At 39.8% G+C, this 27,361-nt stretch overlaps 1 protein-coding gene across 1 annotated transcript; it reads left to right on the forward strand.

Moving 5' to 3' along the window:
- The first annotated feature begins 6,543 nt into the window (after nt 1-6,543).
- DEFB125 (defensin beta 125) lies at nt 6,544-13,587 on the forward strand. The gene is made up of 2 exons (XM_047770340.1): nt 6,544-6,627; nt 12,894-13,587. The coding sequence occupies exons 1-2, from the start codon at nt 6,573-6,575 to the stop codon at nt 13,280-13,282; spliced, it is 444 nt and encodes a 147-aa protein (XP_047626296.1). The 5' UTR covers nt 6,544-6,572; the 3' UTR covers nt 13,283-13,587.
- Nucleotides 13,588-27,361: the final 13,774 nt, after the last annotated feature.

Genomic DNA, 27,361 nt, shown 5'->3' on the forward strand with positions numbered 1-27,361 from the left:
TTTTGCCACTTCAAGTGAACTGCAGGAATTCTGCTTCCATGTAGGTCTTTATGACCTCTCTACCTTTAAAATACAATTGTTTAAAATATTTCCTCTGCACACACTGAACACCACAGTTGATGGTGTAATGATTTTTTGCTTCAAGCATCAAATATCATTAGATAAATGCATGAGAAGACCAGCATATTATAGTTACCTTAATTTTACCCATACTGATGTTTTCTTTCCTTTCTGAAGGTAGACACCTACCTCTTTATCATTACCTTTCTAATTAGAGAGCTTCCTGTAAAGGCAGATTTGCCAGCAACAAATTTTCCTTGTTTTCCTTTGTGTGAAAATGTCTTTCCTTTCCCTTCATTCCTGCAGGATATTTTTACCAGATGCAGAATTTGCAGTGGACTGCTCTTTTCTTTAAATACTTTACTCCTGCTTTAAACATTTTTTGTTGTTGTCGTCTTCAGGTTTCAGAAGTTTAACTGGGATGGATCTTAGCATGGATTTCTCTGTGTTTAACCCATTTGAGGTTTACTCATCTTTCTGAATCTGCAGGTTTATATCTTTTGCCACACTCGGAAGTATTTCTCCAACCACTTTTTCAACCCAACTCCCTCTCACTCTACTCCTTCTTGACTCTGATGATTTAAGTATTGGCTCTTTTGTTAAAGTTCCAAGGAACAACATGCACAAAAGGGCACACCTTTTTCTGTTTTAGGTTGGAATATTTGTAGCACCCACGTGAGGTACTTGTGGGGCATTATGGAAACCCAGGAAACTCAACCCGGTGTAGGTTTTCAAGACCTGATGAATATTGACAATCTGTATTCTTCCCCCTTTGAGTCTTGTGATGCCTGGTTGTTGTATTAAGCCCAGAGTTTTGGGATGAAAGAGGAAGGACCTGGGAGGAATGGGATATTCCACCTTGGTGGAATTGGAAGTCAATTTTATTTATCTACTTTTGGTTTGCTTTTTCCTATTAAACTCTTAGTGGACACCTTCAATTATGGAACTTTTCTCCACTAACTTAGGTCAACAGTACTGGCACTGGTCACCTGTCAACAGAGCTCTTTTATCTACAACATCTCTAGCCTGCTCCTTTCATGGATGATGGCTTGAATGCCCAGTTCCTCCCCGACACTATCTGATAGTACACAATACTCGGGTTATGCCTACAAGCTGTCAGTTCAATTACATCTTGATGTTTGAAGAAAGGGATCATTAATCTGGCCCTGCAGGGTGTGCCACCTCTCTTATAGAACTCAGTGTCCTACTTGAGATCTGCTGAGGGATGAGTGTGCTCTGGCCATATCCATTTATTTGGTCTTTATTATATCATGCTGCATCTGAATGATAGTTTATGTACAACAATATATCCATATAAACAACTTTACCAAATTTTGCAAATACACAGTGGTGGAATGTGGTGCAATTATGGCCACTGATATTAAACAATATTTTTGGTGGAGTATCTGGTCAGATGCCTTAAAGGAAGGAGGCAAAGATTCAAGTCACAGACACCCATTAGCTTTTCCCCTGCCACTTCCTTCTGCATGAAACATGGTCATACTACTAGAAGCAATGCATCTCTCTTATAACCATGGGGCAAGACCATATGCAGGAATGTGTGAAAACTGGAAAAGATATTGCTTGGTGTCTGATGTTATAATGAATATGTGAGCTGCATTTCAATCATATAAGATCCTACCCCAAACTAGAAAAAAAAACAAAGAGCAAAATAAACCCGAAGCAAGCAGAAGAAAGGGAAGAATAAAGATTAGAGCAGGAAAAAACCATAAAGACGTCTCTTAAAGAAAAAAAACCCTATAAAATTGCTAAACCTAATTTCAAAATTGATAAAAAGAAAGACTTTCCAAATCAACAGCACCAGGGATGAAACAGTGGAGGGCATTAAGATCCTAGAGCCATTACGAAAGAAAACAAGCGGAGTTCCTATTGTGGCTCAGTGGAAATTAATCTGACTAGCATCCATGAGGACACAGGTTCAATCCCTGGCCACACTCATTGGGTTAAGGATCTGGCATTGCTGTGAGCTGTGGTGTAGGTCATAGATGTGGCTCAGACCTGGCATTGATGTAGGCCAGCAGCTGTAGCTCCAATTCAGCCGCTACCTGGGAACCTCCATATACCATGGGTGTGGCCCTAAAAGGACAAAAAAAAAAAAAAAGAAAGAAAGAAAGAAAAAGAAAAAGAAAAGAAAGAAAGAAAACGAGGGAATACTCCAAGAAAATCTTCACTCAAATTTTACAACCTGCAAGAAATAGACCAGTTCTTCGAGAACCAAAATCTACCTAAACTCAACCTAGATGCAGCAGACAAGCTGAATAGTTCTATGACCATGAAAGAAATCAAATTCGTAATTTAAAATCTCCAGAAAGAAATCTGCAGGCTCAGATGGATTTCACTGGAGAATTCTACCACATAATTCAAAAGGTTTATTGCCAACATCACACAATTTCCTCCAGAAAGTAGAAGAGGAGGGAGCACTTTCTGACTCACTTCATGATGTCAGCACTGCCTAAGCCTAAAGCCAGCGAAAGACATCATGAGAAAGGAAAACTATAGCTCTCATGAACTTATGTGCAAATGTCGCATCAAAATATTAGCAAATAGAACCCAGCAGTGTATATAACTAATTATATGCCAGGACCATGGGAAATTTATTTCAAGTAGGCAAGACTGGCTTCATAGGCCAAAGGTGGTCACTGTAACCCACCATATCCACAGGGAAATCATTAAAATAGTGTGAGCACAACAGCTGTTGCAGAAAAGGCAGTTTGCAAGATCCATCATCAGTTCCTGATGCAAATCCTCAGCAAGTCAGGAAATACAAGGGAATTACCTCCGTTTGATTAAGGGCATCTACCAAACAAATCCATCACACGTGATGGTCAAAGACTGAATGCTTTCGCCTTAACACCATTGGAAGCTGTGGTGGTTGCAAGAAAGCAAGAAATGAAAGGCATACGGAGTGAAAAGGAAGAAAGAGCTGTCTGTGTTTGCCGATGCCATGGTTACTATCTATGCGAAAAACCACCCCCTCCAAAAGAAGCCCGCCTGAGGAAATAAAACGTATACTGGAAAGCAGGACAAGGAAATTTAAACACAGAATTCTCTGTGTGTGTCCATTAGGGCCACCTCCCTCCCCAGTCAGTTGCAAAGTGTGTCTGCATCATACATTAACCAGACCTCCTCAGAGATGGGAATGCCTGCCCAGCCATCAAGATCAGTTTCTTCTCTTTCTTCTGATGCCAGGAATGCAACTTCTGAGATTAGCATTCTTTCCCAGCGCTGTAAGGAGTCACAAGGGCTCACTGCTCGCTTTGTTGGCCTTTACCTGGACTGTGTATCTCTGGGGAACTTTATGCAAGACGTCAATCCGTCGTTTTGACGGATGAGCCTTTGTCTCCCAAATGCACACGACTGTGCCTTGGACTTCCAACAGGCAGAGCAGCTCTCAGAGCTTCTGAGAGTCTGTCTCCCGGGGCGTGATCCTCAGTGTGGCTTGAGTAAAACTCTCTGTTTTCTTCTTGACTGTTAAATGACCTTTCATCAACCAGTCCCAGCAGAACTCACGGGTGATCTCGGGTGGGTTACAGAGTAAAAGGCGAAGGCACAAAACTGCATCACACTTTCATATGTTAGCAATGAACGTGTGGAAACTGGCATTTTGAAGGGACGATGACTGGTTACGATCATTCCCAGAGGAACTGAAATCCTTAGAGAATCACTTTGCAGTGCATGCTTAGGATCCGTGTGCTGAAAATTGGAAAAGTTCTGGTGGAAGAAATCAAAGACGATCTAAATCAAGTCATACAGTGTTCATGGATTGGCAGACCTAAAATGCTGATCTATAGGTTTAATGAAATTCGAATCCAATTCTGGACAGGATTTCTGTAGACATAAAGAAATTTACTTAGAAAACTAACATACCAAGGCATCAACCCTAAAGCAACTAAAACCATCTTGACAGAGAAGAAGACAGTGGGAGGTATCTATCTAGCCAATATCACGCTTAGGCATAGTGGTAAAGGCAGGGTGGTATTTGTGAAGGACAAAGACATTTCAATGATACAAATTGGAGAACCTAGAAATGGACCATACAGACATGCTCAACTGAGTTTTGACAACTCCAACAGTCATATTAAAGAAGGGATCCTTGTGGTGACACACCTGTACTATATCTGGAGTGTGCTGGTGGATGTGCAGAACTACACATCTGGTAAAATCACATGGTACTACACACACACACACACACACACACACACAAAATGCTATCACAACACATACAAGCACACACACATAGTTATTAGTAAAACTGGGGAGTTAGGATGAGATTTGTAGCATGTATCAATATCAATGTCCTGGTTGTTGATATTTTCTGGTAAGTTTGCAAGATGTTCCCATGGTGGTGGGGGAGGGGAACTACAAGACAGCTCTAAGTTCCTTCTTACAACTACATGTGAATCTACAATTATGTTAACTAAAATTTCCAGTAGAAAATCTATCAGCAGATTGAATTTGGCAGTTTATGAAAGGAATGAAGACCATAACCACGTGGGTTCTGGTGTAGGATGAAAGGCACTTAAACATTTGAAAATCAGCAATATTGGCCATGAAATAAACAGAGGAAAGGAGAAAAAAAAAATCACATGATCATGGGGATCGATATATAAATGGCATATGAACAAGTTACCTGTGCGTTCATGACAAAAACTCTCAGAAAACTGAGAATGGGCGAAAACCATCTCACCTTCATAAAAAAAACAAAAAAGCTTCTACAGAATACTTAGTGGCAAAGGGATGAATACCTTACCACAAAATGCAAAGATATTTACTCCCACCACTCTTATTTAAAGTATTCTGAGCATTGTACCCAGTGCAATAAGATAAGAGGAGGAAATAGAAGATATGCAGATTGGGAAGGAAGAAAGAAAACCATCCCCAGTTTGCAGGCAATAGGATAGTCTACTTAGAAAAGACCAAGGAATCTACAAACATCCTCCTAGAACTAACAGGTGAGTAAAACAAGTCCAGGATACAAGATCAAAACATAAAAATGAATTGTATTGCTGTGTACTAACTAGTATGGGTATGTGGATATTGAAATTAAAAGTATAAACTCATTAAAATCACTTATAAATTAAAATACTTAGGTGTAAATTGAAGAAAATATTTAGGGCTTGTGCTTGTAGTCTTAAAAACCACAAGATGCTGATGAAAGACATATAAAAAGACTTAAATGGGAGTTCTTATGTGGTGCAGTTGGTTATGGTTCTGGCATTGTCACTGTAGCAGCTTGGGTCACTGCCATGGCCTGGGTTCAATCCCCAGCCTAGGAAATTCCACATACCACAGGTATACCCCTACCCCCAAAAAAAGACTTAAATGAAGTGGCATAGGCACCCATGTCCATGGATTAAAAGATTCAACAGGAGTTCCCATCATGGTTCAGTGGAAACGAATCTGACTAGCATGCATGAAAACACAAGTTCGATCCCTGGCCTTACTCAGTGGGTTAAGGATCCAGCATTGCTGTGAGCTGTGGTGTAGGTTGCAGACGCAGCTCGGATCTCGTGTTGCTGTGGCTGTGGTGTAAGCCAGCGGCTACAGCTCTGATTCATCCCCTAGCCTAGAAACCTCCATATGCCACATGTACAGCCCCAAAAAGACAAAAAAAAAAAAAAAGATTCAGCGTAGTAAAGAAGTCAACTTAACCCAAACTAAATGTAGCTTTAACTCAACTGCTGTCACCACACCAGCAAGATCTTTTGTAAATATAAGTAAGACTACTCTAAAATTTATATTTAATGGCAAAGGAACTGAGAGACCTACAACAACTTTTAGAAAGAAGAAAAAAGCTACACTATCTCAAGTCAGCTACAGGGTTCAAGAGAGTGTTCTTTTGGCAGAGGAATAGGTACATAATCCAAAGATCAGAACAGAGAACCAAGTACAGCCAACGAATTTTTGACAAACCTGCCAAAACAATTTAGTGGAGGAAGGATAGTACTCTCAACAAAAGGTTACTGCAAAATGGATATCCACAGTAGAAAAAAAAAAAAAAATCCATTCCAACTAAACTTCACATCTTATACAAAAATTAACAGGAAATGGATTAGAACAACCACTCAGAGAGAAAGGAGGGTAATCTACTGGATGTCATAAGCTTATCGGTCCAAAATAAGTAAGATCTTGATATAGCATTCTGCTGTCCTTGGTATTTACACAGTGTTGCAGACAGAGAGAGAAGTGGTTGGACCCTGCCAGGGTTAAGGAGGACTTTTGAGAGGAGTTGTTTCTTTCCATCAGACCCTAACGCATCCTCAGGATTAGAACTCATTTCATAAGGCCTCAGTTTCTAGAACAGAGCATTATTTTGTCATGCACACTCAGTGGTGCAAGTTAATTGTCTGGTGTTCTGGGTGGCATAGCATTCTCCCCTTCTGTGGTTCATCACCCATGACAGGCCAGTAGAGGTGACCACTCCAGGAAAGGAGTCCAAGCAAAGTGCTCTACATCCCCCAGGACACAGAGCTGCTTCTCTCCCAGAAGCCATGAATCTCATGCTGACCTTCATGATATGTGGGTTACTAACTCTGGTGACCAAAGGTAATGGAACCCTACACAGAAGGGATGATGGAAGTAGGATGAGTTGTTGATCCTCAGCTCCCAGGTGTCTTGAGGGGGAAAGAGGGTCCACGGGGAAAGCCTAGGGCCAATAAAGAGCAGCAGAAATGCTCTTATGATAGCAGCTCCATGTCCCTCCTCTCTAAGAATCTTCTAGATGCACCCATCAAACTCGGGTGTCTTCTGAAACATTTCTCCAAAGGTAAGAATTCCCTCAGTCCTCTGAGTAGCCCCCTCTCCCTCTCTCTCTCTGTCTCTCTATAAATGATCACTGTTAACTGAGCCTCGCCTTGCTCCTATTTTGATAATGTCACTGTTACACCCATTTTATTGTTGTGTCCTATTTGTCCAACTCTTAACAACCGTCTTGAATTCTCTTTTGTCATGAAAGTACTTTCAAGGGAGACCCTCCTTTTTTATGCTCTGAGGTATGATGAATGAGTTCATCACACTTGCAGAACTGGTTTTTTTTGGGGGCGGGGGGGTATTTTCTTAGGGCTGCACCTACGGCATATGGAGGTTCCCAGGCTAGGGGTCAAATCAGAGCTGCAGCTGCCGGCCTACACCACAGCCACAGCAACACAGGATCCGAGCCTCATCTGTGACCTACAGCACAGCTCACCACAACACCGGATCCTTAACCCACTGAGCAAGGCCATGGATCGAACCCGAGTTCTCATAGATACCAGTCAGGTTTATTAGCCGCAATGGGAACTCCTGCACAGCTGTCTTGAGAAAGTTAACACAAGTTTGAGTTAGAAGTAGGGATAAGCTGAGACAGTGAAAATACAAGTGACCAATAGGGAGAGTCTGACAATAGATCTATGAGTGAGTTAACTTCCCCCCCTTTTTAAAAAAATAATGCTACTTTGGAAAGTGATCTACTCTTATGGAAAAATAACACTTGCAATAGATTTAAATTTTTTGTATGAGTTTAAGGGAAAATACTGTCCTATTGTGGGATAACATTTCTTGAATCTTCTCTTTCAGAATCTCTGAACTAATCAGTCAATCAAGTACTCATACCAACTAGTTTTTCATCCTAGCAGATCCAGATATTTATATGTCCTAGATTTAAAAAAACCCTATGGATTCTTCTGCAATGTACTAGCCATATATTTCAGAGACTTCTTATCAATGCACGAAACTACTTAAACATTTTTAATGTATATGTAGAAGGTATGGTGTTTGTGTGTGAATTTCCCTTCTTAATTAAATTGGTCTGCTAAGCCGGAAAACCAGTCATTGATTATCAGAAACCATTCAGGGAAGAAAATTAGTAAATAAATGTATGTGTTTCCAATTATGGCCACACACAGACACAGACATGCTTTGAAATTTAACTATTTAATATTTTGAGTGTATTTTTGTGTCTTCAAGTGAGACAGCATCTGATGGTTTTCTAAATAAACTTTTTACCAAGCCAAGCCACCCATCAGTGGACTGATGCCAATGGCTGTATTTAATTTCATGCAAACTGATGCCCAATCTGGTTTTTTGTTTGTTTGTTTGTTCATTTTCACAGAGAATTCACACATGGGATGATGTTCTGGCTAGATAGCTTATGTGCCTGAACTGGTACCATGGTTACTCATATTTTTTAGCTTTATGATTTTGTTGAAGGAGGGCATAAGGCCTAATGACATCATGATTCCAGCCAGAATGAGGAGCTTTGAAATAAATGACTGCTGTCATTCTACAAAAAACACATTCAGTTATTGATCATTTCTGGTCACCATCATTGTATTGCTTAAGCCATATTCTTGGAATTATCCTTCACATGCTAAGCTCTGACACCCATATCTCTCAGGATGTCTATTACATCTACCTACCAACTCTGTCCAGAACCAACTGATCTCACCACCTCCACTGCCACTTCTCTGATTTAAGTCATTATCAGCTCTCACCTATCGCTTCCATAGCTTCCTCACAGGCCTCCTGCAGTCTAGTGTCAAGATGGAACAGAGTGTGATCCACTCACACTGGAAGTCAGACCACGTACCTCTTCTGCTCGAATTGCTGCAATGGCCCCCTCTTCACTCAGAACAATAACCAGGATTCTTACAGTGGCCCACCAGCCCCTCCAGGATCTGGCACCTATGACTTCTCTCACTTCATCTCCCACTACTCTAGTCCTTGCTCACTTTGCCAAAGTCACACTGGCCTCAGGGACCTTCCTCAAACACACCAGACTTGCTCAACCTACAGACATTTTGTTTCCTCTGCTTAGAAGGCATTTGCCCACATACCGGGCATGGCTAATTCCGTCACACCTTCAAGTCATTGCTTAATTGCCACCTGCTCTCAAGGCCTATGCTAATTGCAGTTTAAGAAATTGTAATCAAGGGAGTTCCCGTTGTGGCGCAGTGGTTAACGAATCCAACTAGGAACCATGAGGTTGCGGGTTTGGTCCCTGGCCTTGCTCAGTGGGTTAACAATCCGGCGTTGCCGTGAGCTGTGGTGTAGGTTGCAGACGCGGCTCGGATCCCGCGTTGCTGTGGCTCTGGCGTAGGCTGGTGACTACAGCTCCGATTGGACCCCTAGCCTGGGAACCTCCATATGCCGCGGGAGCGGCCCAAGAAATAGCAAAAAGACGAAAAAATAAATAAATAAATAAAAAGAAATTGTAATCTGACCCCATGACCCTCCAAAGACACTTAAATCTATTCTTTCTTATTTCTGCAAACCACTTAACATCCTCTCACATGCTGGGTAATTTCCTTGTTTTTAATGATTTGTCTTCACCTGCTAGAAAGTCAGCTCCAGGTGATTTTGTCTGCCTGATTCACATGTGTGCCCCAGGGTCCTAGAATAGAGTCTGTACCCAAATGAGGGGTCAGTCCTCTGTTGAATGAGGGGCTGTTTCTGAATTTTTAACCCTGGAGGGAATAGTTGAAAAGGACTAGTAATCAGAGTTCCCGATGTGGCACAGTGGAAATGAGTCCAACTAGGAACCATGAGGTTGCGGGTTCGACCCCTGGCCTTGCTCAGTGGGTTGAAGATCCGGCATTGCTGTGAGCTGTGGTGTGGGTTGCAGATGCGGCTAGGATCTGGCGTTGCTGTGGCTGTGGCATAGGCCAGTGGCTACAGCTCCGACTAGACCTGATTAGATTATTAGAAGTAATCTTTGTAGCAATGAGGAGCCAGGAAACTTGTTAGACTTTGTCCGGGACCAAAGAAGGCAAATGTCTCCACTTGACACATACAACAAATGCAAGCAGGGCAAAATAAATTGGAGCCAGTAAAATTATAAAAGAATGAATCATTGGGAAAAGGATAAAGTCAACATATCTCAGAGAGGGAAATAGGAGCAAAATCATTGTGGTACTTTATATGTCAACCCATGAAAGATGCTTTTCAAACTTCATCAAATGAAATGTAAAAAAGGTTGTTTTGAGAATTACTTGCCCTTCCTCATACATCCGGGGCTTGCTCCAACAGACAGCCTTTGCACTAGCTGCTTCCTCTGCCTAGCATACTCAAACCTTGGTGCATCTTAGGCAGTTGGTTGAAAAAGATGGTCATGTAGTTGCTTAATAAATGATCATACAGTAGAACAGACTATTTTCACACCCTTGCCCCTCCAATGAATTATTATGTTGCTTAGAATCCCTATGGTGTTTCTTGTATTTCTGTGTTTCCCACTTTCCTAGATGACTATTTTTGCACTGACTTTTCTTTCTCTTCAGTTCTCCTGTTCCACTCCTCAAATTGACCCTTCCTCCCTGCTTACGACTTTACCCTAACCTCAAGATTTAACATTTCAGATAGAAAGGTTTCTTTTTACTGCTGCCGACACTTGTACCATTTTGGCTTTGCAGCCACCTTCTCTTTCCCTCTTGACCAGCTGAGGAAGCACGCCTTCTCCATCTCAGTCAAATGCCTGATGTGATCTCCACACTTGTCCCTTTATCAAGGACTATGGCCTTCTTTTGCCTCATTTCCCTCTTCTATGTTAATCTCTCCATTTCTATCTGGTTCTTCTTAATTATTTGCAAACATGCTCTCTTATTTCCCAGTCTTCAAAACAAGCCTGAAAAGTCCTCCCTCAATACCATACTGTCCTCCAAGAACTTCCTTATTTCTCTTCTCTCCTTCACAGCTAAACTTCCAAAGAGTTTGGTCTCCAGGTACACTTTCCCCTTCATCTCTCATTCACCTTTCAACCATTTCACTTCTGTTTCATTGCTTCCTACCACTCTGAAGATTACCCAGTGGCACTCATCATGTTAAATACAATGGAAGCTCCTACCCATGTCCACGTGTTCCTTTAAGAAATGTTTTCTGGGAGTTCCCGTCGTGGAGCAGTGGTTAACGAATCCAACTAGGAACCATGAGGTTGCGGGTTCGATCCCTGCCCTTGCTCAGCAGGTTAACTATCCGGCGTTGCCATGAGCTGTGGTGTAGGTTGCAGACACGGCTCGGATCCCTCATTGCTGTGGCTCTGGCATAGGCTGGCAGCTACAGCTCTGACTAGACCCCTAGCCTGGGAACCTCCATATGCTGTGGGAGCAGCCCAAAGCAATAGCAAAAAGACAAAAAAGAAAAGAAAAGAAAAGAAAAGAAATGTTTTCCTCACATACCTAGTCTAGTCACACCTGATACAACTTTCCTTGTATCCCTTTTGCATTTGCCATATTCATGCACACCAGCCTGACCTGCAACTGGTGGTCCCCCCGAAGCAGGGTTGATTCCTTGCAAATCAACCCTGTACAGAGCAATCCAGAAATGACACAGAGTAATCAGCTCACTTGGGGTCATCTATCAACTTCTGGCTGGATGGATGCTGGCTAAATATTCCAGCCCCTCTGACCTTCAAGAAGGGTAATGGGACACTTGTCAAAGCCATGCACTGATGCCAGGGTTCCCCATGGAATCCTGCTCTAGTCAACCAGTGTGGTAATTAACTGGATATCTCACCTCTTTTTGGCTCTTCCCTAACCTCCCTGTTTCCAAACTGATTTGGGGTGTGGGCATGAGGAATGCCTCCCCACGCATTGATCATATAGCACTCAACGTTTTCCCCAAGGTCTGCTTTTGGGGAAACTAATTCTCTAGTGTCTCATTCTTCTCTTTTGGTCTAATGTATCCGGCTGTTCCTTCTAAGCACTACCTGAACTCTCAATATTGACACTCACCAGAATTTAATAATGGCCCCCTTTTATCTGATATTATTCCAACTCTCATTGTACACCATCTATAACTAACTATAATTTTAAATACTGCCCATAAGCAATGATTTCACAATTTCTATCTAGAGCCCAAACTTATCTACTGGGTTCCTACAGGTATTCCCACTGCCCTCTTGACATCTGAAGTTTATGTTATGTGCCTCAAAACAAGTTCTTATAGCCAGCTTTTCTCCTTCCCTCCAAATCTTATTCCGTTCTATGAATGGCAAGTATCACTAATCTCCCCATCTCAGCTTAGAAATGTAGACCCATATCTGGATTTCTCCATCTTTTGCTGACCTTATATTAGAATGGTCCACGTCTTAGATCTGACCTCTGCTCTCCACAGCTCTCACAGCCCCAGTTCCAGCCACCCTTATGTTTCACTTGGCCAAAGCCGCACATGTGTTTCCTGGATCCTATTCCTCATTTCGCTTTATCTAATGTCTGTGTGAATTTCTAGGAAAATGTCTAACACATACATAGATTCGCTCATACGATGTTTTGAAATGAATAAAAATGCTCAGTAATGGCCACAAACCACTCAGTGATGGTATCACTCCTGGAAGCTCATCTGGTCTCGGGCTCCTTTGCTCTTTGCACTTGCTCTTCAGAGTTTCCAGCCTTCTCCAGATAGCTTAAAGACACGCTGCACTGTCTCGACACTGGAACTAAGCATTTGCCAGTCCCTTCCTGAAGTAATCTTTGCCTCCTCCGTACCCTGTTGCTTCCTTTCGTCCTTCTTGCCTTGCCTTGCTTTAAATATCAGCTTTAAGTATGTCTACCATCTCTGTCTCTTTCTCTTCCTCTCCCCCTTCCTTCTCCTCAGATCTCTCTTTTGGTCCCCTCTTGTTCTCTCTCTACACCCCCACGGCCCCAGCAATTTCCTTATTGGCACGTGTCACAGGTCTAAATATACACTGTCAGTTTTTTTCTCTGTCTCTCCATATGGCTTGTAGCATTTGTTACCCTATCCCTTTAGATGGCAGTATTAGTAATTGCTGTCAAATTTTTGAATTAATGTTTACCCTGTGGTTGCTAGAGTTTAACGATTGCCTGCTTGCTTGTTTCCTGAAGCTGGCTGGAATGTTGAAAGATGCTGGAGGTATAACATAGGACACTGCAGAAGACGATGTTTGCATGTTGAAAGGTACAAACTTCTTTGTATGAACAAGCGAGCATGCTGCATTCCCCTAAGCAGTGATGATCCCTACACTCAATGGCCACTACCTCCTGAAGATCAAACTGTTGGAATGAAAACTCCAGATTTTCGTCCTGTTTCCCCTGGATCTGAGTTGGATGATCAGATAACAATTACGGTGACTGTGGATCAAGAAAGCACAGGAACTGAGCAGGATATTGAGGGGACAGCAATTTCTTTCCAGGCTTCAACCCCTAGTCCTGAGAACATTGAAGATACAAAGTTTTCTGATAAGGCTAATACACTAAATCTACATAAGCTTTAGGACTATTATCCAGGGAGCCTGATCTACTGATATTTTTCACTGGGGTCAGTTCTATCAGAGATTAGATGACATGGAAATGGATATGATGCTACTGTCAAGTCAAGAACCAAGCGAGTTCCTTTACAATTAGTAATGTGTAGAGAGAAGTGTATAGAAGATACAGGGATTCTTTGTATTGGGCCGAAGTTCTTTTTCTGTTTTCCTCTAATACACTAATATATATGTGCTAGCATTTGGTCTCAGGTGATATTTGTGCGTCTATGTCTTTTTCCGTAGTAAGTAAATAAATACTACATTTTGGAGCCGCCTCTGTAGTTGAGACAAAGATTTTAATTTTAGGAATACCTGAACCACACTATCACATATGATAGTATATATGCTGTATAGAGTAGAACCTATGAAGTCACATAAAAAGTTCCAAATAGGATTACCCTTCGTGGTGCAGTGGTTAACGAATCCGACTAGGAATCATGAGATTGCAGGTTCAATCCCTGGCCTCACTGCTCAGTGGGTCAAGGATCCAGCATTGCAGTGAGCTGTGGTATGGGTCGCAGTCGCTGCTTGGATCCTGCGTTGCTGTGGCTATGGTGTAGGCCAGCAGCTATAGCTCTGATTAGACCCCTAGCCTGGGAACCTCCATATGCCATGGATGTGGTCCTAGAAAAGCCAAAAAGAAACAAAAGTTCCAAATAAATTCTCCTTTTCCTGTCCCTCTGCCCTCACCAACTTTCATTGTCATTGTCTGACTTTAAATCCCTGGTTGGATGGTGAGGTCAAATTTTGTTCAATAACTTCAACCCAAAACAAATGCAGTTATATTGGCACTCTCCCTCATTCACCTCAAACACTGACTTCACTAGATAGAGGTGCAAGTGGGACTTGCCTTGCAAGCACATCAGATTAAATTAGAGCTACATCACTCGTTCTACTTCTCTTTCCAATGCTCTTTACAGTCAAAAGTCTACTGAGATCTTGCTCACCTCTCCAGATCTTCCTTTTGTCCATGAATCCGAATTGTGTGTAGGTTATCTATGCTTTGTGTGCCTCTTTGCATGTGAGTGCTATTTGTATGGTAATGATGGATCAGTGACTTTACGCATAGATATCCTAGAGAAGCAGTTATTTGCAATGTTTTCCTCTAAGATTTTTATAGTGTCTGGTCTTATATCTAGGAATTTAATCCATTTTGAGTTTATTTTTGTGTATGGTGTTAGGGAGTGTTCTAATTTTATTCTTTTACATGTGGCTGTCCAGTTTTCCTAGCACCACTTATTGAACAGGCTGTCTTTTCTCCATTATATATCCCTGCCTCCTTTGTCATGGATTAGTTGGCTGTAAGTGCGTGAGTTTAATTCTGGGCTTTCTATTCTGTTCCACTGATCTATATTTCTATCTTTGTGCCAGTACCATATGGTTTTGATGATTGTTGCTTTGTGGTATAGTCTAAAGTCAGGGAGCCTGATTCCTCCAGGTCCATTTTTCTTTTTCAGGATATCTTTGGCTATTCTGAGTCTTTTGTGCTTCCAAATAAACTTTAAAATATTTTGTTCAAGTTCTGTGAAAAATGTCCTAGGTAATTTGATAGGGATTGCATTGAATCTGTAGATTGCCTTGCAGAGTATAGTCATTTTTATAGTATTAACTCTTCCAATCCAAGAGCATGGTATGTCTTTCCATCTATTTGTGTCATCTTTGATTTCTTTCATCAGTGGCTTATAGTTTTCCGAGTACAGGTTTTTGTCTCTTTAGGTAGATTTACTCCTGGGTGTTTTATTCTTTTGGATGCGATGGTAAATGGGATTGCTTCCCTAATTTCTCTTTCTGATCTTTCATTGTTAGCATATAGAAATGCCATCGATTTCTGTGTATTAATTTTGTATCCTGCGACTTTGCCAAATTCATGGATGAGCTCTAACTGTTTTCCGGTAGAGTCTTTAGGATTCTCTAAGTATAGTATCATGTCATTTGCAAATAGTGATAGTTTTACTTCTTCCTTTCCAATTTGGATTCCTTTTATCTCTTTTGCTTCTCTGATTGCTGTGGCTAGGACTTCCAAAACTATATTGAATAGTAGTGGCAAGAGCAAACATCCTTGTCTTATTTCTGATCTCAATAGGAATTCTTTCAGCTTTTCACCATTGAGAATGATGTTAGCTGTGGGTTTGTCATATACGGCCTTTATTATGTTGAGGTAGGTTCCCTCTATGCCCACTTTCTGAAGGATTTTTATCAAAAATGGGTGTTGGATTTTGTCAAAGGCTTTTTCTGAGTCTATTGAGAGGATCATATGGTTTTAATTCTTCAGTTTGTTAATGTGGTGTATCACATGGATGGATTTGCAGATATTGAAGAACCCTTGCATCCCTGGGATAAATCCCACTTGATCATAATCCTTTTAATGTGTTGTTGGATGTGGTTTACTGGTATTTTGTTGAGGATTTTTGCATCTATGTTCATCAGTGAAATTGGCCTGTATTTTCTGTTTTTGTGATATCTGTTTATCAGGGTGATGGTGGCCTCATAGAATGAGTTTAGGAGTATCCCTTCCTCTGCAATTTTTGGGAATAGTTTCAGAAGGACAGGTATTAGCTCTTCTCTGAATGTTTGATAGAATTCGCCTGTGAAGCCATCTGGTCCTGGACTTTTGTCTGTTGGAAGTTTTTAAATCATAGTTTCAATTTCAGTTCTCGTGCTTGGTCCATTCGTCTTTTCTATTTCATCTTGGTTTAATCTTGGAAGATTGTACCTTTCTAAGAATTTGTCCACTCCTTCTAAGTTTTCTGTTTTATTGGTGTATACTTGCACATAGTAGTCTCTTATGATCCTTTGTATTTCTGTGATTCTGTTGTTACTTCTCTTTCTTCATTTCTAATTTTATGGATTTGATTCTTCTCTTTTTTTTCTTGATAAGTCTGGCTAAGGGTTTATCAATTTTGTTGATCTTTTCAAAGAATCAGCTTTTCATTTCATTGATCTTTTCTATGGTTTTCTTTGCTTCTATTTCATTGATTTCTGCTCTGATCTTTATGATTTCTTTCCTTCTACTACCTTTAGGTCTTGTCTGTTCTCTCTCTAGCTGCTTTAGATGTAAAGTTAACTTGTTTATTTGAGCTTTTTCTTGTTCCCTGAGGTGGGCTTATATTGCTATAAACTTTCCTCTTAGAATGGCTTTTGCTGCATCCCATAGGTTTTGGAGTGTCATATCTTTGTTGTCATTTGCTTCTAGGTATTTTTTAATTTCCTCTTTGATTTCTTCAATGATCTATTGGTTATTTAGTAGCATGTTTTTTAGTCTCCACGTGTTTGTGTTTTTTGCAGGTTTTTGTTGTTGTTGTTGTTGATTTCCAGTCGTATAGTGTTGTGGTCAGAAAAGATGATTGATATGATTTCAATTTTCTTTTTTTTTTTTTTTTTGTCTTTTCTAGGGCCGCACCACAGCATATGGAGGTTCCCAGGCTAGGGGTCTAATTGGAGCTGTGGCTGCCAGCCTACGCCACAGCCACAGCAACACAAGATCCGAGCTGCATCTGTGACCTACACCACAGCTCACAGCAATGCCAGATCCTTAACCCACTGAGCAAGGCCAGGGATCAAACCCGCAACCTCATGGTTCCTAGTTGGATTCGTTAACCACTGAGCCACATGGGAACTCCTGATTTCAATTTTCTAAAAATTACCAAGATTTGATTTGTAGCCCAGGATGTGATCAATCTTAGAGAATGTTCCATGTACACTTGAGAAGAATGTGTGTTCTGTTGCTTTTGGATGGAATGTCCTATAAATATCTATTAAGTCCATATGGTCTATTGCTTCGTTCAGGGCCTGTGTTTCCTTATTGATTTTCTGTCTGGATGATCTGTCCATTGCTGTAAGTTGGGTGTTAAAGTCCCCCACTATTATTGTGTTATTGTCAATTTGTCCTTTTAAAGCTGTTAGCAGTTGCCTTATATATTGTGGTGAACCTATGTTGGGTGAGTAGATATTTAAAATTGTTATATCATCTTCTTGGATTGATCCTTTGATCATTATGTAGTGACCTTCCTTGTCCCTTAAAATATTCTTCATTTTAAAGTCTATTTTGTCTGTTATGAGTATTGCTATTCCAGCTTTCTTTTGATTCCTGCTGGCATGGAATATTTTCTTCCATCCTCTCACTTTCAATTTGTATGTGTCCCTAGGAGTGAAGTGGGTCTCTTGAAGACAGCATATATATGGATCTTGTTTATCCATTCAGCCAGTCTGTGTCTTTTGGTTGGGCCATTTAGTCCATTAACATTTAAGGTAGTATGTTCTTATTGCCATTTTATAAATTGCTTTGGATTTGTTTTTATTGCTCTTTTTTTCTTCCCTTCTTCTCTTGTTCTCTCCTCTTCTGGTTTGATGACTATCTTTAGTGTTGTATTTGAGTTGATTTTTATTATTTGTTTGTGTATCAATTGTAGATTTTTGGTTTGCAGTTATTCTGAAGTTTTGATATAAGAGTCTCATATATATATGAGATTGTTTTAAGTTGTTGGTCTCTTAATTGCAAGTGCATCTCCAGTGTCCTGCATTTGTACCCACCTCTTCTCATGGTTTCTGATTTTGGTGGCATAATTGTGCGTGAATGATTTCGTATCTTTACCGTATATATACCTTTACTGGTGAGCTTTGTCATTTGTGGTATTTTTGTTTCCTGTTGTGGCCTTTTCTCTTCTGCCTAGAGAAGTTCCTTTAGTATTTGTTGTAAAGCTGGTTTAGTGTTGCTGAATTCTCTTACTGTTTGCTTATCGGTGAAGGTTTTGATTTCTCCTTCAAATCTGAATGAGAGCCTTGCTGGGTAAAGTAATCTTGGTTGGAGGTTTTTTCCTTTCATCACATTAGGTATATCATGCCACTCCCTTCTGACCTGCAGAGTTTCTGCTGAAAAATCTGCCGATAACCTTACTGGGGTTCCCTTGTATGTTACTTGTTTCTTTTCCCTAGCTGCTTTCAAGATTTTCTCTTTGTCTTTAATTTTGGTCAGTTTGATTAGTATGTGTCTCAGGGTGTTCTTCCTTGGGTTTATTTTATATGGTACTCGTTTCATTGGATTTGAGTGAGTGGTTCCTTTCCCATGTTAAGAAAGTTTTTGGCTATTATCTCTTCAAATATTTTTTTCTGTCTCCTTCTCTCTCTCTTCTCCTTCTGGCACCCCTATAATACAGATGTTGGTGCATTTAACGTTGTCCCAGATTCTCTGAGACTCTATTCATCTGTTTTCAATCTTTTTTCTCTTTTCTGTTCCACATCTGTAATTTCTTCTAATCTGTCCTCCACCTCGCTTATTTGTTCTTCTGCTCCTATATTCTGCTGTTAGCTGCTTCTAGTGATTTTTTAATTTCAGTTATTGTATTTTGACTCTCTTCTTGTTTAAGTTTTATATCTTGTATCTCTTTGGTCAGTGTTTCCTGTAAGTTATCCATCTTTGCATCCAGTTTATTTCCAGTGTCTTGCATCATCTTCAGCATGAACAGTCTAAAATCTTTTTCCTGGAGGCTGAGACTCTCCTGATCACTTGCTGATTTTCTGGGGTTTTTTTTCTCCCTCATCTGAGTTATAGTTTTCTGTCTTTTCATTTTTATAGGTTTTTGGTGTGGTAACTTTTTACAGATAATAGAATTGCAGCCTCTCTTACTTCTGGTGTCTGCTCCCCTTGTGGCTGAAGTTGGTATGGGAGATTGCTGTAGGCTTTCTGATGGGAGGGTCTGATGCCTGCCCACTGGTAGGTGGAGCTGATTCCTATCCCCCTGATGGGTGGGGCTTTGTCCCTGGGTGATATTAGAGTCAGCTGTGTGCCTGGGGGTCTTTGTGTGCCAGTTTACTGATGGGTGGGGCTGTGATCCCACCTGGATTGTTGTTTGCCCTGGGGCTTCTCAGCACTGATGGGTGGGGCCAGATTTTCCAAAAATGGCCACCTCCGGAGAAAGGCACACTGCTGAATATTCCCAAGCTCTCACCAAAGAGCTTTTCTTCCACTGTCCTTCCCCCATAACAAGCCACATTCACCCCTGTTTTCCCAGGAGGTCCTCCAAGAACTGCAGTCATGTTTGACCCAGATTCCTATGGAGACTTTGCTTTGCTCTGGGACCCAGTGCACATGAAAGTCTGTGTATGCATTTTAAGAGTGGGGTCTCCATTTCCCCCAGTCCTATGGAGCTCCTGAGCACAAGTCCCACTGGCCTTCAATGCCAGATGCTCCAGAGGCTCTTTCTCCCAGTGCCAGATCCCCACACATGGGAGTTTGATATGGGGCTCAGAACTCTCACTTCTGTAGGTGAGTCTCTGTGAACCAGTTAATTTCAAGTCTGTGGGGCTTCCCATCTGGAGGTATGGGGTTGTTTATATCACATAATCACCCCTCCTACCTCTTGAAGTGGCCTCTTCTTTGTCTTCTGGAGTAGGACTTTTTGAAAGTTTCTGATCCATTTGGTTGAAGATTGCTCAGCATTTAGTTGTAAATTTTGTTGTTTTTAGGAGAGAAGTTGAACTCCAGTCCTTCTATTCCGCCATCTTAATCCCATCTCCAGATCAGTTCTTGCTATACTGTTGCTGGAGAAAACTTATTGTCTAGCATATATCTTTTAAGGTGTTAAAAGGACTGTGTGTTATATCTCTATCTATCTACCTATCTATCTACACATTTATCTATCTGCCCATTTACACATCATCTATCTTTCTCCTAATCTTCCACCTTCCTCATCTTCCTGTGATGTGAATTAGATCTCAGTGTTTACATTTTTTTCAAAATAAAAACTGGGTAGAAGGTTGGCGCTGACCTTCATCTCATCAGCAAAACATTGTATTCATCTGTACACACACAAACTAATATAAAGAATGCACTATTTACTAACAGTAAAACAAAAAGTTGGTCCTCATTAATAATTTTTTTACATTTTATAATATTTATGTGGTTCTAATGAATTTTGTTCCAAATATTGCAGTAATGACTCAATAATTAATATTGTTAAATATTATGTTTTATAAAATATTTAGAGCTTTGTATTTACACAGATTTCACAATAATAAATTACAATATATATTCATGTTTTACTGCAGAGATAGTAGAATTATCAATAATAGACTTTCTAACATAAAAATATATGACATTTAGGTCTAATTTTTTGGTTATTGTGAAATAAAAACAAACTGCTGGAATAAAAATTTAAACAGGAAAATGATGTAATATTTCTAATTGTTGAAGAGGGTCTTTGCATATTTACTAAATGGATTGTCAAAAGCAAATTTTATGTATTCAGATTGAATTGAAAAATTAAATTATGATTTTACATGTCATTTTTATAACACATCAGTAATCATATCATCTTATTTTATAAATTTATAATGAAATAATTTGGGTCTCAATTTAAAATTATGTTAGAAAAACAATTTCAGCATCATAATTCATACCTTGGCCATTGTGCTGCTATGAATAAATGTATGCATGTATCTTTTCAAATTAGAGTTTTGTCTGGGTAAATCCCCAGGAGTGGGATTGCTGGATCATATGGTAACTCATATTCTTAGTTTTCTGAGGAACTTCCATACTGTTTTCTGTAGTGACTGCACCAATTTACTTTCCCAACAACAGTGTAAGAGGGTTCCCTTTACTCCAAACTCTCTCCAGTATTTCACTTGTATATTTTTTAATGATGGCCATTCTGACCTATGTGAGGTGGTACCTCATTGTAGTTTTGATTTGCGTTTCTCTGATAATTAGCAATGATGAGCATCTTTTCGTGTGGCTTTAGGCCATCTGTACATCCTCTTTGGAGAAATGTCTATTTAGGTCTTCCACCTATTTTTTGATTGGGTTGTTTGGGATTTTTGGTTATTGAATTGTATGAGCTGTTTGCATATTTTAGAAATTAAGCTTTTGTCGGTCCCATCATTTGCAAATATTTTCTCCCAGTCCATAAGTGGTCTTTTCGTTTGGTTTATGGTTTTCTTTGCCGTGCAAAAACTTATAGGTTTGATTAGTTCCTATTTGTTTATTTTTGCTTTTATTTCTATTGCCTTGGGAGAATGACCTAAGAAAACATTGCTGTGATTTATGTCAGAGACTGTTTTGCCTATGTTCTCTTCCAGGAGTTTTATGGTGTCTTGTCTTATATTTAAGTCTTTTAGAGTAATTATTGACATGCAAGAACTTACTACTGTCACCTTATTAATTGCTTTCTGGTTGTTTTGTCTTTCCATTGTTCCTTTTCCCCTCTGTTTCTATCTACCTTTGTAAATTGATGATTTTCCAGGATGGAATGCTCTGTTTCCCCCTTTTCTCACCTTTCATGAATCTACTCTACATGCTTCCTTTGTGGTTACCATCAGCCTTAAACAAAACATCTCATAGATTCATTGCTATTATGCTGATAGCAATGTATTTTCATTCACCTATAAGAACTCCAGCCTTTTACTCCCTGCTGCTATATTTTAGTGTCGCAATTTACTTCCTTTTATGTTATGTATTTGGTAACAAATTCCAGTGACCATAGTTATTTTTAATACTCTTCCTTTAACCTTTATACCACAGTTAAGTATTTAATAGATCATCCTATTGTAGAGTTAGAGTTTTCTTTTTTTGTTTGTTTGTTTGTTTGTCTTTTTGCCTTTTCTAGGGCCGCTCCCGAGGCATATGGAGGTTCCCATGCTAGGGGTCTAATCGGAGCTGTAGCTGCTGGCCTATGCCACAGCCACAGCAACGCCAGATCCTAGCCACATCTTTGACCTACACCACAGCTCACGGCAATGCCGGATCCTTAAGTCACTGAGCAAGGCCAGGGATTGAACCCAAAACCTCATGGTTCCTAGTCGGATTCGTTAACCACTGAGCCACAACGGGAATTCCAAGAGTTTTCTATATCTAATATTATTCACCATTACCAATATGTTGTATACTTTCATATGTTTTCATGTCACCAATTAGCATCTTTTCATTTCAACTTGAAATGAACTCCTACCAGCTCTTCTTTCAAGGCAGATCTAATGGTAATGAATTCCCTCAGCTTTGGTTTGTGTCATTCATATGAGAAGGATTATTGTCTCAGAGTATTCTTGGCTGGCAATTTTTTTTTTTCTTTTTAGGGCTGCACCCACGGCATATGGAGATTCCCAGGCTAGGGGGTGAATTGGAGCTACAGTTGCCAGCCTACACCACAGCCACAGAAACAGCAGATCCAAGCCACATCTATGAACCACACCACAGTTCACAGCAACGCCAGATCCTTGACCCACTGAGCTATGCCAGGGATGGAGCCTACAACCTCATGGTTCCTGGCTGGATTCGTTTCCACTGCACCCCAGTGGGAACTCCTTGGCTGGCAATCTTTAATCCTTCATCACTTTGAATATGTCTTTCCACTGTCTCCTGGCCTTAGAGTTTCTGCAGAGAAATCTGCTGATAGCCTAATGGGAATTTCTCTGTGGGCTGCACTCTTTTTTCTCCTGGCCACCTTTAGGATTCTCTTTATCTTTTTTTAATTTTATTTCTATTAAAGCATAGTTGATTTACAGCGTTATGCCAATTTCTGCTGTACAGCATAGTGACCCAGCCATACACACACACACACACACACACACATATATATTCTTTTTCTCATACTATCTCCCAACATGTTCTCTCCCAAGAGATTGGATATAATTCCCTGTGCTATAGGAAACCTCATTGCTTATTCATTCTAAATGCAATAATTTGCATCCACCAACCCAATCTCCCCTTCCATCCCTCTTCCTCCTACCTCCCCATTGGCAACCACAAGACTGTCCTCTATACCAGTAAGTCTGTTTAATTTTGTAAATAGGTTCATTTGTGCCATAGTTTAGACTCCACATGTAAGTGGTGTCATATGGTATTTGTCTTTCTCTTTCTGACTTACATTACTTAGTATAAGAATCTCTGGTTACATCCTTGTTGCTGCAGATGGCATTATTTTGTTCTTTTTATGACTGAGTAGTATTCCATTGTGTATATGTACCACATCTTCTTCTTTTTTTTTTTTTTGTCTTTTTTCCTTTTCTAGAGCCACTTCCTGTGGCATATGGAGGTTCCCAGGCTAGGGGTCTAATCCGAGCTGTAGCCACCGGCCTATGTCAGAGCCACAGCAATGTGGGATCCAAGCCATATCTGCAACCTACACCACAGCTCATGGCAACACTAGATCCTTAACCCACTGAGCAAGGCCAGAGATCAAACCCTCAACCTCATGGTTCCTAGTCGGATTCATTAACCACTGCACCACTATGGGAACTCTGATGTACCACATCTTCTTAATCCATTCATACATCAATGGACATTTAGGTTGTTTCCATGTCTTGGCTATTGTGTATAGCGCTTCAGTAAACATAGAGGTGCATGTCTTTTTGAATTATAGTTTTGTCCAGGTATATGCCCAGGAGTGGGATTGCTGGATCATATGGTAGTCCTATATTTAGTTTTCTGAGTTACCTCCATACTATTTTCCGTAGTGCTTGTACCAGTTTACATTCCCACCAACAGTGAAGGAGGGTTTCTATTTCTCCACACCCTCTCCAGGGTTTGTTATTTGTAGACTTGTTAATGATGGCCATTCTGACAGATGTGAGATGGTCATTGTAATTTTGATTTGCATTCCTCTAATAATTAGTGACATTGGGCAATTTTTCATGGTCATACATATGTCTTCTTTGGAGAAATGTCTGTTTAGGTCTTCTCCCAATTTTCACTCTTTATCTTTAATTTTTTAATAGTTTCATTATATTGTATATTGGAGAAGTTCTTTTGGCCTTGAAGTAATAGGATGATCTATTAGCTTTTTGTATTTGAATATCCAAGTCTTTCCCCTGGTTTTGGCAGTTTTAAGTTATTATTTCTTTAAATAAGCTTTCTGCCTTCTTCCCTTCTCCCTTTGGAATCCTGTTTATTCTAATGTCCCATTCGATTCAGTCCTGTAGGTTATGCAGGCTTTCTTTTTCCCTTTTATTCTTTTATCTTTATTCTCTTCTAAATGTATTTCAATTTAAAATTTCAAAATCCCTATTCTCTAAGTCACTTATACTACCTTTTGTCAGGTCTCTTCTACCACAGATGCTTTCTATGTATTCTTCATTTCATTAATTGAATTCTTCAGCTCCAGAATTTTGAGTCTTTTTTTATATGTCTTTTTGGTAAAAAGTTCATTTTGTTCATGTATTTTTCCCTAATATCATTACAAAGTTTTCTTATAGCTTACTGAGTTTCTTCAAAACAGCTGTTTCGAATTCTTTATCATATGTCTGCACTCCTGTGTTTATTACAGAAATATTCGCAATAGCCAAGGTATGGAGCCAACCTAATTATCAATGGATAAGTAAGATCTGGTGTGTGTGTGTACACAATGGAGTATTAATCACCCATGAGGAAGAAGCATATGTATACTACTATTTGTGACAATATAGATGAGCCTCATTCTGCTAAGTGAGACAATCAGAAAGAAATAGAAAAATACTATATAACAGTACGTATATGTGGAATATAAAAAAGTGAAACTCGCTCATGTTGCAACAGAAGAAAGGCTGGGGGGAAAATGTAATTGTAATGTATACATGTAAGGATAACCTGACCCCCTTGCTGTACAGTGGGAAAATAAAAAAAAAAGTGAAACTCAGAAAAAGAGTTAAGAATGGTGGTTACTGCACAAAGAATTTCCCCTGTGAGATGCATTTCTTAGCTCCTCCTGGACAACTCCCACTCCTTGCTCTGGATGAAATGGTCCTAAATGAGAAAAGCTGGGAGAAAGGGCCAGTTGGGAGGGAAACAGAGGTGACAGCAACTTTGGTTTCAGAGCAGGAAAACATAGAGGAGTGTGACCTCCAGGTAAGCCTGCCTTCCTCACTTGGGATTCCTTGGTATCACACGTGACCCATATGTTTTTGTGCCAATACCACACTGTTTTGATTATTGTGGCTTTGTAGAGTTGTCTGAAGTCTGGAAAGGTCTTGCCTCCTACTTAGTTTTTTTTCCCCTCCAGATTGCCTTGTCAATTCTAGGTCTTTTATGGTTACATATCAATTTTTGGATTATTTGTTCTAGTTCTATGAAAAACATCATGGGTAATTTGATAGGTATCATGTTAATCTGTAAATTGCCTTGGGAAGTATTGCCATTTTGACAACATTAATCCTTCCAATCTGAAAGCATGGGATATCTTTCCATTTCTTTGAATCCTCTTTAATTTCTATAGTTAATGTTTTGTAGTTTTCAGTGTGTGTCTTTCACCTCTGTGGTCAGGTGTATTCCTAGGTTTTTTCTTTTTTGGTGCAATTTTAGAAGGTAATGTCTTTATTTATTTTCCCTTCTAGTATTTCATTTTTACTATAAAGAAATGCAACATTTCTGAATGTTATCTTGTATCCTGCTACTTTGCTGAATTCCTTTATCAGCTGTGTATGGAGTCCTTATGGTTTTCTATATATGGTATGATGTCATCTGCATATAGTGACAATTTTACTTCTTCCTTTGCAATTTGGATATTTTTATTTCTTTTCTTGACTGATTATTGTGGCTAGGACTTCCAATTTTTTTTTTTTTGGTCTTATTAGGGCCACACCCAAGCATATGGAAATTTCCAGGCTAGGGTTTGAATCAGAGCTGCAGCTGCTGGTCTACACCACAGCCACAGCCACGCCAGATCTGAGCTACATCTATGACCTATACTACAGCTCATGGCAACACTGGATCCTTAACCCACTGAGTGGGGCCAGGGATCAAACCTGCATCTTTAAGGTTACTAGTCAGGCTCTTTACTGCTGGGCCATGATGGGAACTCCTCCAATACTATTTTGACTAGAAGTGGTGAGAGTGAGCATCCTTGTTCCAGATTTTAACAAGAAGTCTTTCAGCTTTTTTCCTTTGAGTATTATATTGGCTATGGGTTTGTCATAAATAGCTTCTATTATGTTGAGATATGTTCCCTTTATACCCATTTTTGGTAAGAGTCTTTATCATGAACGGATGTTGGATTTTGTCAAATGCTTTTTCTGAATCTATTGAAGTGACCATGTGGATTTTGACTTTTTTTTTTTGTCTTTTTGCTATTTCTTGGGCCACTCCCGCGGCATATGGAGGTTCCCAGGCTAAGGGTCGAATCGGAGCCGTAGCCACCAGCCTATGCCAGAGCCACAGCAACGCAGGATCTGAGCCGCATCTGCAACCTACACCACAGCTCTTGGCAACGCCAGATCATTAACCCACTGAGCAAGAGCAGGGATCAAACCTGCAACCTCATGGTTCCTAGTCAGATTCATTAACCACTGCACCACGATGGGAACTCTGACTTTTTTTTGATTAATGAAGTTTATGACATTGATTGATTTGTTTATGTTGAACCATCCTTGTGAACTTGGGATGAATCCCACTTGGTCGTGAAATAAGGTCTTTTTTAGGTGTTGTTGGATTTGGTTGGCTAATATTTTCTTGAAAATTTTTGCTTCTATATTTATCAAAGATATTGGCCTATAATTTTCTTTTTTGGTAGTATGTTTGTCTGGTTTATGTAATAGGGTGATGATGGCTTCACAAAATGTCTTTGGAAATGTCCCCTCCTCTTCAAACTTTTGGAAGAGTTTGAGAAAGATGGGTATAACTTTTTTGCATGTTTGGTAGAATTTGCCTGTGAAGCCATCTGGTCTTGGACTTTTTTGGTAGGCAGTTTTATTATTATTATTATTATTATTAACAACCACAGATTCCATTTCACTTCTAGTGATTAGTCTTTTCAAATTATCGATTTCTTCTTAATTCGGTTATGGTGGGCTACATGTTTCTAGAAATTTTTTCACGTCTAGGTTTTCAAATTTGTTGGCAAATAACTTTTCATAGTATTCTCTTATGTTTTTTTTGTATTTCTGCAGTATCCATTGAGATTTCTCCTTTTTTTGTTTCTTATTTTATTTATTTGTATTCATTGTTGTTGTTGTTTATAAGCCTGGCCAAAGGTTTGTCAGTTTTGTTTACCCTTTCAAAGAGCCAGCTCTTGACTTGATTTATTTTTTTCTATTGTTTTTTAAATATCTGTTTTATTGATTTCCTTTTTGGTCTTTATGATTTTC

The sequence above is a fragment of the Phacochoerus africanus genome, chromosome 3, assembly GCF_016906955.1.
Source record: "Phacochoerus africanus isolate WHEZ1 chromosome 3, ROS_Pafr_v1, whole genome shotgun sequence".
Lineage (NCBI taxonomy): Eukaryota > Metazoa > Chordata > Mammalia > Artiodactyla > Suidae > Phacochoerus > Phacochoerus africanus.